Source organism: Corylus avellana, chromosome ca10, assembly GCF_901000735.1.
Source record: "Corylus avellana chromosome ca10, CavTom2PMs-1.0".
Classification (NCBI taxonomy): domain Eukaryota; kingdom Viridiplantae; phylum Streptophyta; class Magnoliopsida; order Fagales; family Betulaceae; genus Corylus; species Corylus avellana.
Window position 1 is genome coordinate 17,589,780 of NC_081550.1, and position 11,749 is coordinate 17,601,528.

At 34.7% G+C, this 11,749-nt stretch overlaps 1 protein-coding gene and 1 long non-coding RNA gene across 3 annotated transcripts; one reads left to right on the plus strand and one right to left on the minus strand.

Annotated features, from left to right (window-relative positions):
- The first annotated feature begins 69 nt into the window (after positions 1-69).
- LOC132164242 (uncharacterized) lies at positions 70-8,396 on the plus strand. The gene is made up of 2 exons (XR_009438360.1): positions 70-412; positions 8,044-8,396. It is a non-coding gene; the product is annotated as an uncharacterized LOC132164242 (long non-coding RNA).
- Positions 3,257-4,646, minus strand: LOC132164212 (transcription factor MYB48-like). 2 transcript variants are annotated; one of them, XM_059574656.1, is made up of 3 exons: positions 4,417-4,646; positions 4,223-4,352; positions 3,257-4,065 (listed from the first exon to the last, which is right to left on the minus strand). In XM_059574656.1, the coding sequence occupies exons 2-3, from the start codon at positions 4,276-4,278 to the stop codon at positions 3,549-3,551; spliced, it is 573 nt and encodes a 190-aa protein (XP_059430639.1). In that variant the 5' UTR covers positions 4,279-4,352; positions 4,417-4,646; the 3' UTR covers positions 3,257-3,548. The 2 variants fall into 2 exon arrangements, with proteins under 2 accessions (XP_059430639.1, XP_059430640.1); XM_059574657.1 differs by having other exon boundaries at positions 4,223-4,646.
- Positions 8,397-11,749: the final 3,353 nt, after the last annotated feature.

The window sequence follows — 11,749 nt, forward strand, 5'->3', positions numbered from 1 at the left end:
AAGTCTTTACTCAAACATTAATCGGCAGCGATGATGGTTAGTTATTGTTCACTTAGACGGGCAGTGCAATTACTCAAACCTGCTAACTGCATAAGGCAGTGCGATTAACAATTAGACACAATAACCATTAACTAAAACCCTCCAAGCTTGCATCATATCCCATTCTAATTTTTCTACCTGTTTCTTTTTGGTTTTTCCTGGGAAATGGGTATTATGTCGTCGGAAACGGCGTCGTTTTCATTTCCATCCTTTCTAGCCGACCACGAAGCGGGACCGACGAGTGCCTTTGGTTCAATTTCCCCAGTGTTTGACTTTCATGAAGTTCGCGGTCCGTTTGTTTCCTGAGAAATCGCGGGAAAATTGAGAGAACTCCAAAAACCTCATTACAACACGTGGACTAAAGATATCCGCTGTAAGATTTCTATTCCTCTTTTCTTTCGTGTATGTATGTACGTGTGTGCCTGTGTAATTTTATTTGAATTTTACTGTTTTTTGTTCTGTACTTGATTTTTGTATTGCTAAAATTGGAATTTGGCTATCTAGATTTGGTTAATTTGGTGCTCAAATTGAGTTTCTCTGTGAGCACTTTTATTCCTATGAATAGATATTGGCAATAGAAGTCCTTTCTTTACTTGGATTAGTAATGGATCTTCCATGTGCTACTGATTGACTGGGAGAAATCAAATGATACAGTATAGGTGATGAGAATATTCAGTAGTTGATTGACGGAAAATGAATGTATAAAGTGGGCATGATTAAGGATTTACGTATATTGTACTGTGTATCTATGCGGCAAGAGTGGTGGAATTGCTTGTTTTTTGTTTTTGGTTTCAGATACCTGGCTTTTGACTAATTGGAAGGATAGGATAAGATGTGATTATACGCACTCTGGAAGATAATATAAACATTTGGATGACTGATTTGACCTGCATTCCAATGAAAAACAAGAGATTAAAACAGATTAGACAAATAACAAGTTGCCTTATTTTATTGGGATCTAGAGGCGATATGGTAGAAACTAAGTTGTGTATTCTATATTCCTCAGTAGCATTAAACAATTTGAAAGATGTGATCAGCTGAAGATAAAATTCATATCCAGACATTCTTTTCTCTGATTATAATCCATGGTAGGTGGTACTAGGACCAGCAAATATTTGAGTTTGTTTAGTTGGATACATTATGAACAATGATATGTGAACCGGAGGAACCGATACCGTGATAGATTGTTTTAGTACAACTAGCTCACCACTTGAAGAATCTGTTACCATGTTACAAGTTCTACATGGCTTAAGGGAAATCTTAATCACGTATATATAAACTATTGGACATCCTGCTCTTGTAAGTTGGTTTTCAAGGGTGAGTTCTACATGAATTTTGTATCATTTGGTATCAGAGTCAACCAACACATCAAGTATCATTGAATACTGATAGATTAGTGAAGCTGCCAAAAAGAAAGGGTTATCATCAGGCAGTGTTGGTAGAGTGGGAAGCCGTAAATGTTTGCTGCGGAGCATGGTGGTATGTATTGTAAGCCGGTTTCCAAGGGTGGGTTCTATCTAAGGTTTGTATCAGAATCTCGATTTGCAAAATGCTTCAATATGTGAGCAACAGATGGACAAAGGTTGGGTTTGCAGACTTGGAGCTGGACTATGATGACACTGAATAGACATGGAGCTGGACTACGATGACACTTGATCGTGTTGAGCTTGTGTCCAGTTGAACATTGTCTATGCTTTTAGTGCATTAGATTAACTTATATGTTAAAGATGCATAATTACGTTTTAGTGAGATTTTTTGCGTGTGATTGGTACAGTGAACTTGGGAAACAAGTGTGCATATCCAAAAATATGAAAGCAAAGCGTTTTGTCATCCATAACCTTCTCAATATTGTCCCTACCTTATGATTGATTGTAATCTGAGTGGGCAAATGAATGAACTCTGTTATCCTTCTGCAGTTGGTCATATAAGGTTTTATAGATGCCAACAAAATAGAGCTCAAACTCTTACCATAAAGGCCAGTAAAACAAAACCTCTCATTGTTACAGGTCTTAAGTGATATCTAATAACCTAGCGAAGGAGAACCCATACACGAACTTGGTTTGAAAAGTGGCTAAAATAGCATGTCTTGTTCTTTTTGGAAAGAACATTGGTGGAAATTTCAAAAGGAATTGAGTCTCAAGAAGATGAGACATAAGAGCTTGAAATTGTTTGACTTATCACCTTCATAGATATTCTTGGCATCATGCTTTGATTCCCAAAGATGCGTTTCAATTGTCTTGCCTTTATCACTCCAGTGCTTTTGCTAGTTTTTTCTCCTTTCTTAAGAAGTGGATGTTCGTGTTGGAGCTTAACTGATGTGGGTCAGACTAAGAGAACCCCATGTCAAAATCAACTTGATTGTATGGAAGTGTCCATTTCCTTTTAATCAAAAGTGTCTGGCTTTATTGATCAGCCAAAAAAATGTAGAAAATAGAGAGATGTAATGGATTTTGGTGGCTGACCACTAAGCTGGTATTTTACTTCAGGAAGATCAAAACTATTGATCAGGATCACTTCTGAAAAGCTGAAGCTTCTCCAGTTTGGCATGCACTAGCCTTGGTGCCTTTTTAACTTATTCTTAATATATGTCCCTGACCGAATTAATACACTACCAGTAATCCATCGACCTTGTGTCCTCAACTTAAATGTAATTGATGACAATGAAAAATCAGTTAAATTTGCATACCAAAACTAGCTTACTTGGACTGCTGGGATTGTTTGAAATTTCACAGCAACAAGGGTAGAGGCAATTTAGCATCTGGGACGGGTTTCTTTATCGATTTACCAATTAAGAACAAGATTAGAAGAAAGAAGAGGCTTTTATTCCTTGGATTCCATACTCATATTCAAGCTCATTTTCAGGGGTCGTGCCATCTTATAGAGGATCTTTACATAGGTGCTGACTGTAACTATTAATTGGTGAACTAACAGCTGAGTCCTCTCCGAACTGCAGGAGATAGAACATCAAATGTATTAATTCATTGGTTGGTTTCATCTGGAAATCTCTTAATATTACTCTCAATCACTTGGTTATGAAAATGTCGAAGCTACTAAGTGTTAATTGCTGCAACTTCTGCCAACGAGTTGAAAACCTGTGTATATTCTCTCTCTCCCTCTTCCTCTTCCTCTCAAACTCATATATTTATGCAGGTGTGTGTAAGTGTGCTAGCTACATATGCTATCAGTATGAGTGTTAATTATATATTAGAAAGACTCCAACATTAAACGGTACCAGCTTTATTGAAAAGTTACAAGGCGTATTATACATTACATCCATGAACTTACCAACCTCCTTATGGGAGATTTTGATGAGATTATCTCTTCCTCTCTGAAAAGTGAAAACACACAAAACACAGGGATAGACTACTGTCATGCATGAGATGATTACAGTGATTTGAAGTGATGCAGAACTGAATCAGAAAGCTTAGAGAAAACCCACACTATACAGGTTAGAGCTTCCTTAGGACAATATTACATTTATAAACAAATTTTAATAAATAAAATTGTGATTAGCCTGTTATAGATGCTCCCCCATATCCGTAGAACGGAAAACATTGATCACTCATGGGCAGCAACATCTTACTCTCTTCTTCATCCACCCTCCATAGCGAGTCCAAACAGTACTCCAATGATGGAGAAGCCAAAGGAGGACAAGAGAAATTACCTTCTACACTAAAGCTATCCTGGACTGGTTTTATATAGTTCTCTTCTGCCAGAGCGATATCTTTCCATATGTCATCCATGGAGTATCCCTTTTCACCTGCTTGCTCTTCTTCCATCTGCTTTTCTGCCGCAGCTATTGTGTCTGGACCTCCTGTGTCAGAAAAGCTCTCTTCTCCTGTCTCTGGGAAGGGCAATGAATCCACAGTGGGATTGCTCGCTGATGACGAACAACAGTTGGAAGATGATGATGATGGAGAGGTAGCTTGTTTCTTCTCTTGAGCCTTTTTCCTCGTATGAGTTCTCCAATAATTCTTAATCTCGTTGTCGGTACGCCCTGGTAATTTGCGGGCAATTCTTGACCATCTGCATTGGATCATCATTATATGCTCTGAATACAGGTATATGTGAACTACTTATTGAGGAAATTAGTTAAATCACCATCATAGGAACAAACACGCCACTGACGATTATACATGGGTTAAAAATAGTGAAACTAATATTCTTTGAGATGCCCTCAAACCTGTTTCCCCATTTGGAATGAAGTTCCAGCACAAGGCGCTCTTCTTGAGGTGTCATCTTGCCTCGTTTGAGACCAGGGTGAAGGTAATTCACCCATCGTAACCTGCAACTTTTACCTGTTCTGTTCAAACCTACACAAAATGAGGTGGTTAAAGGCAGCTCCTCCCACAATCCCCCATATCCAAATAAGCATACCTATTATTTGTCTCCCGCCACCTTCAAACCTGAAACTTTAGCTATAAAATCCCATCGTCGATCTCCAAACAAGCCCACAAAGATGTTCAATTTGAAGTCCTCCTGTTCTGTCCATGGACCCTTTCGGATTCCCTCTTGCACCATTTTTTCAACTTTTTCCCCTCTCTATCTCTATCTCTCTTTCTCTTAACTCTTTATCTTGCTCTACCTATCAAGGGCTTATGGAGACCTCGGTGTACACTACTACTATATATATAAGCCAGTTTCTATTATTGAGAAACTGCCCAAAAGTTTTGGTTAATATAAAATAATGATTGTGCATCTTCACCGTACATATGGTGCTCGCATGCTCATTTGGTGATAGGCACCTTGTGCATCCGACGTCAGCCATTATAACCAAATAATCAAAGTAAGAGATTGATCTGTTGATGTGAATTTCATTCTCAGCCCTCCTTGTGACTATATGATTTGATCATTTTAGTGAATTATGCATTTGATCATTTTCAGACAGGTTATATTTATCAATTACTCATGTTTCTGACTGGGTGAGATGGCCTTCAGTCATAGATCATGATTCCACACCAATTTGAAAGAAGAAATGTTTTAATATAATAGAGTTTCATTATATAGTTTAAAGTAAGAGTATATATTAGAAAATATGTGGTAAATCATATTAATAAAATTGCCAAAAAGGTGGCACTTTGAGGAAAACTCTTTTAGCTAGAGGCTTAGCTCATGCTTGGTTGGATACACATTTCTAGATCTTCTTCTCCTTCCATCCGATTTGAGGAATTGATGGTGGTAGTGCCCCTTGACTTTAGTAAAGGCCATAAACTAGAAGGTGAGCAAAAGATAAAGAAGATAAGGACAAATCTTGAAAAGAAGGGAATAGGAATGAACTGTTTTTAAGTGTCTTAAAATTGACATTTTCTTTTTCGTTATTAAAATATGAGATGTTAATCTAAGTGATTTATTGTTAAATGCTAGGGAGAATCAAGTTCCTACCTAAACAGGGCTAATACAAGTTGTTTTCTGCAGCATACTACGGCTTTATGCTCACTTTTGATAAAACAATACCAGTTCTTTCATAGAAGAAGGTGAAATTAATTACCAGGCGTGCAGCTAAAAATGATTTTAGTTCTACCCCCACACAGGGTGATAAAGTTGTGTTAGACATGTGTCGCTCAAGCTCTGGAGCATGGGCCAATTTAAAATTTTTTATCCCATTGTTGTTAGAATATTTTATTTGTTTTTGCTTATAGAGTATATCTACCGGCGTATCCAGGGAGTATCACGTCTTCGTTATTAAGAATTCGACCCTCTTTCCCCCCGGCAGGACGGGTGAAAAAGGAAAAGAGGAGACAAAAAGAGAGACTCTCAATCTGTTTGCTTTACATGTGTATGTATGTAAAGCTATAGATCTAGAATTGGATGAGTTAATATGGTGGGAAACACAAATATTTTCCATAGTATTTGTGTACTGCGTATTGAATTCCCAGAATCTTCGGAGTAAAATCATTGCAACTTTATAGTCTTCCAAATAGTCCTAACTTAAAATAGTAATAGCTGATAGCGTTGTTAGGAGTATTATGTTGATTTAATGTTGTTAACGTATTAATTAAATGATTAAATTTACAATTTCTTATTAGTTTAAGCTTTTGAGATAAGTGTCGATTTACACATGATATCATAGCAAATGTCCTGACTTTGAACTTTGTTTTCGTCATTTACTTTTCATTTCAATTAAATAATATTTCACGTGTTGAGTCTCATTTATACTAAAGTATTGATTAAACTTACACTTTATTGTCAATATCACAAATCTGTCCGCGTGCGATTTACCTTGCATTTGGGGCTCACAACATTTAAAATTGGGCGTTTGTCATTTATGGGAGAGTTGTTAGGATTAAATAGATCAACATGTTTTTGAATCTCATCTGAAATTATTATAATGGTGATTTGCATTAGGGAAGAATATGACAATTGTGATGTTTAAAGTGAGGGATGGCATCATATGCCTCTGCTTATACTATTACTGCCAAGCATTATATTTGTGTGGTGATGTTTGCACTGTATCTGGCACAGTACATACACGAAACTTATATATAAAGACTTTTAATATAAACCAAATGGGAATGACGCCCCCCTTCTTTTGAGGGGCCTTCTTAGTGGCGTGGTGATGCCAGACTTGCCTAAAAGAACCTGTGACGAGGACACCACCACCAACTTGTGGCCACCCCACTTCTCTCTCTCTTCCTATGTTTTTCGTTTTAAATCAAGATTTTATATATATATATATATATATATATATATATATATATGTCAAAAAAAAAAAAAAAAACTTTTGATTCTAAAAATAAATCTAAAACATCAAATACATATCATATTGGAGAACACTTTCAAGATTAGGACTATATTTTTTGCAAACTATTATCATCTAATGATGTTAGTTTCTTGAAACTAAATAATTTTACCATAATTGGGTTATTAATTAGAGACCATTCACTAACATTTTTTTTTTTTTTTCTATATTTTGAGTATTATTTTATCTCTGTGATATTTTATTTCTCTCTTTCTTCCTTTAAAACACTCTACGTCAACCGGTGTTGTGAAATGAAATGAGTACGATAAATAAACACCTTTCATTTTGCGTATTGGATTCGTTCCATCTTTCAACATGATAATTTTTTTAATCATTGTTGGGTCCTTAATTAGAGCGCATTAATTACCTTTATTTTATTTTTTTAATAGTTGGTGCCTTTCTTTCTCTTTGACTTTCCTATCTTTCTTCATTTCTCCCCTTAAAGTCTTCATATCTTGCTTATTGAATTCTTTTCATCTTTCATGGTAATAGTTTTAAATTTTTTTTTTTTTAAAAAAAAAAAAAATTCATTTGGAGCCTTAATTAAATATATTAACTAATATTGTTTCCATAATTGGAGCTTAAACACTATTATTATTATTATTATTTTATATAGAATATGCCCTACTTATAGTGCCACTATTTAGGGATCTCATTCTATTGGAGACCTTAGACAACCCTAAGTTGCCTAATTGAAGAGCCGGCCATGTAACGTGTATCTTGTGTTTTTTTTTTTATATTAGGGGATGAAATGGTTATATACCCACCTATTATCCTCTTGGCCTTTTATATTTTCAGCGAATTAGAAGAGAAATTTGTATAATAAGAGTAAACTCGCCAATAATCCTTAATTAGCTTGTCTTCTCTATTGTCCAAAATTCTTGGTGCTTTCATCTCATTCGCCAACTCCCATAGGCAATAGCCATTCAGATTTTGGACCGTAATATTAAACACTTCAATGATATCTAGCTGTTGGATTTGTTTTAGGTTTTTTAGTGGCATTTTTTTATTTTTTATTTTCTGAAAAGTCGGTTTTTTTTTTTTTTTAATAATTATAATGGATAGTGGCCCCAACGGGTATGCTACGTGTCTACAAACTATAGCTATACGTCACTGATAACGTTTTCACTTCAAATATTTTAACTGTTGTGATAACATATTATATTATATATATATGACAAGATAATATTTTATATTTCTTTGCCTTTTTATTATTATTACTATTATTATTTTTTGACTCCATATTTTGTTTTTTTCTGTAATAGTTGCACCAAAAAAAGCTAGTGGTGGGGAGGCAATTGTCTGGCCTTCAATGGGAGTAAGCTAAAGACCCCAAGACCCCATATGTTTGGATGGTGGGAGATGGCTTTCTATAATTGATCAAACCTATCATAATTAAGTCATGGTTAACTAATTATTTTGTGTACCATATTCCGTATAAACCTCTTTTGATGATAATTAGGCATAAGCTAATGGGGTCTAATTCTAAAGGTGAAAACCCTTTTTCCCCCCTTCCCTAATAGGAGAAACTGGTGATTAGTCAAAACCAGATCAGCCATTGTGATTGCAAGATTAGAATGATTACGAAAATACAGAATTTTTCATGTGGGTCTCGTTTTATTTATGTCCTCTCCTTTTGGTCTTCAATGCATCATTACTTTTCCCAACTGGGCAATTGAAATTTGAACTAGTTTCTAAGGTATAATAGCTGGGCTTAATTGATTCGAGGCTTTTGCTCAATCCAATAAAACTTCTGGTTGTGAATCTGTGATATTGGAATTAGCATATCTTTGAATTCTGAACATGTACTCAATATCCTTATTGACATGGAGGATTGACAATAATCGTGGGCCGTTAGTTTGTCATTAGTACCCTCCATAGGGGTTGATATCTTCTTATCTTAAGAGTATTGGGGCATATATGTGTTTTCCCATCAAATGAGTGGGTTGCGAGCCCTGCTCATCCCACTATCACCACTTAAAAGTGTCTGTTTGATTTAACGATTTCAAAACATACTCTTTAAAAAAAAGGCATGTTACACAACCATTTTTTTTTTTTTTTGGCAAATCCAATGGTTCAATCCTTAAATTAAAAAATTAAATAATTTTTTTTTAAAAAAAAAAAAAAAAAAAAATTAGGGGCGGAACTATCCATGCCCTTGGGGGCAGAAATCCCCCCAATTTTTTTTTTTTAATGAGTTTAACCCCTCAAAATTAAATAGCGTAGTTAGGGTACGTTTGAGATTGCAATTTCGCAAGAATAATTTGCTTTTTAAAAAGATATTGTAAAATGTAAGGTGTTTGGCATTGTGATTTAAATAACACTTAATCTAAAATAGGAAGAAAAAAAAATTTTGCAATTTGTATAAGCAGGCTAAGGGGCGTTTCTTTGAAAAAACACGAATTTAAATTAAAATCACAATTTCACATAACAAATATTTGATAAAAAAAAAAAGTACTTTTTAACATGTTTTATTAAAAGTCTTTAAGATTTTAAAAAGTAGCAATTTCAAAAACGTAATTTTAAAATTGCACTTTATTGAAACCGCAATCCTAAACGGACCCTTAAACATTTAGTAATATCGCATTTTGACCTTTAAAATCATATTGTTTTTTAGAATGTATTAATTCTACTATTTGCAATTTGAAAACTTTATTATTATTTTGGCGTTTATGATAAGAAATTGTAGATACTGATGGCACTGAGCTTTGTGGAGGAGAGGAGAGTTGATATTTTTATCACCGTCTATGATAAGAAAATGAGGAAATAACCTTATCTTCTGTGTTGGAGGTGTCATGTGTAGATTACGTATTTGCAACGACTGGTGATCGGTGGCGTGTCTAATCGCATAATAAGAAAGGGAAAGCTTCTTGGAGATAAGCCTCACGTCAGCTGGTCTCTGTGGTGCGGTGGCGTTTCATCAAGCCCAAAGTGCTCTCTTGCCCAGGGATGGAAAGCGAGAGGATAGATCGTAGATCCATGGTATCTTCTTCTACCTCATCTCTATTCCACAGGCGGCCAGTCAACATGCAAATCACAGTACACCCTTTTCAATTCATCCATCATTTCTTTGATTCATCCATTAAATATTTAGATATAATATAAAAATCACGGGCGGCGGTGATTCAGTCATTTCAAGTGAGATTAGGCGCATATTAGGGCGTATATTCGACTCTTTACAATGAAAAATTACTCACACAAGCCTGATTAGTATTAATCGCATGTAGAACCACTGATGTCTTAGTAAAATTAGGTCAAAAACCTGTAAAAGCACATCTCTTGTGCTATGCATATGTGGCCTTATTTTTGTTTTCAATACATATTCATATGCAAAATTAGGATTCGCTTACGTGAAAAAACTCAGTTTTATCTCTCTCTTTTTCCCATGAAATTCATACTCGGTACAAACTTCGAACGCTCAAAACATCCGTAACTGTATGAGTTTTTAAAATTTAAGATTTGATTTGAATTGAGTCCACTTTCGAACAAGAAAACTGTTTCAATCTGAGTACAAGAACTAATTTAGTCAACATGTTTAGGGAATTATTTAATCTATTAATTTTTTTTTTTCATTATAATATCTCCTTAGAACACATCACAAACAAAGGGACATCTACCATCAATATGTTTAATCCTATTATGACAACTTACTTTTAGTCAAACCTATAAGATTTGGGCTGTCAGAATATACCAAAAGTAAAAATAAAAAATTGTTATAACCCAAGATCACAAATTGAATCTCTCAACTAAATGGCTTATTTTATGTTATTTGTCGATGCAACTGTTTATTGGCAAAGTCTACTTTACGTGTCTGATTAAGCTTCTTCAATCTTCATTTAATAGTCTATTTCCAAAATTCCTAGAAATCACACACACCCAAGCACCTCGTAGATCTTTTATAAAGGCCCCTGGAAACTTGGGTTCACATGCGAAAACAAAAACAAAATCTAGCAATAGATTCCAATCCTCCAAGAATTTCTTAGCAATCAAAATATGATATTTTATGAGTTTATTATATTTCGTGTTCTACACAATTACGTTTACGTGTCATCTTCTTATTGGAAGGCGCAAAAGGCTTGTTTATACCAAGTTTTTATTAAAGTAATTCTCATATATATATATATATATATATATAAAGAGTAATTTTACACATTCACTTTCTTACGCTCATAGATGGCTTTTAAAATTACCATTAGATTTGAGAAGAATCTTTATTAGATTTTAATCCAATGGTGATTAGATGTGGATAAATTATGCAAAGAAGTGGGAGTATATGTAACATTACTAGTGTAAAAAAGATGTAATACGCGTCGACACATCAGCGGGAAAAGTAAAATAATTTTGTTGGAAATTGGTTTGGGGAGTGGGAGGTAGGATGCAGTCTTTTAGGACTTGGGTTTTTAAAAGCCCGTATTCTTTCATACAAACTTGGTTTTAAAATCCGAGCTGGCATTACAGTTGGGCCCTATCTCAACCTCAGTGCAGCCCAGTAAGTAGTTGGGCCTTGAGGTACACATATTCAAGCCTTGGGCTTCATTTCTTTCACCTATTTTGTGTAAAGTTTTGTATGTGAATCCATTATCCATCCGATTAATTAGAAGCGATTTATTCCGATTAGTCTTTTATTTATGCAATGCATTTTAAAGACACCATATGAGAGGTTTAAAGTTCCTTAACCTACTTTAAATTAACGAAGCGTATGATTCATCGAATTATCCTACCAAAAATATATTATTTTGGTAATTTTTCACCCCACGTTATGTGGCACGTAAGATGATATAATCACTTTAAAGAGTTTTTGTTTTTTGAAGTGAAACTATAATATATTGTATTGGAAAATCATTCATCCATAAACTTGAACTAAAAGAGTAATTCTATTGATCACCACAATCTCCTCAAAGCTTATCTGGCGTGGTTCTTCCAACCAAACAATCTCTATGCACTAAATACTATGGAAACTTTTTTTTGGGG

Excerpts from the sequence above, each read along its gene's own strand:
- LOC132164212 (XM_059574656.1), bottom strand. The coding sequence starts at position 4,278 with ATGACACCTCAAGAAGAGCGCCTTGTGCTGGAACTTCATTCCAAATGG. Across the intron at positions 4,066-4,222 it reads CATTCCAAATGGGGAAACAG|ATGGTCAAGAATTGCCCGCA; the intron begins GTTTGAGGGCAT and ends GATCCAATGCAG.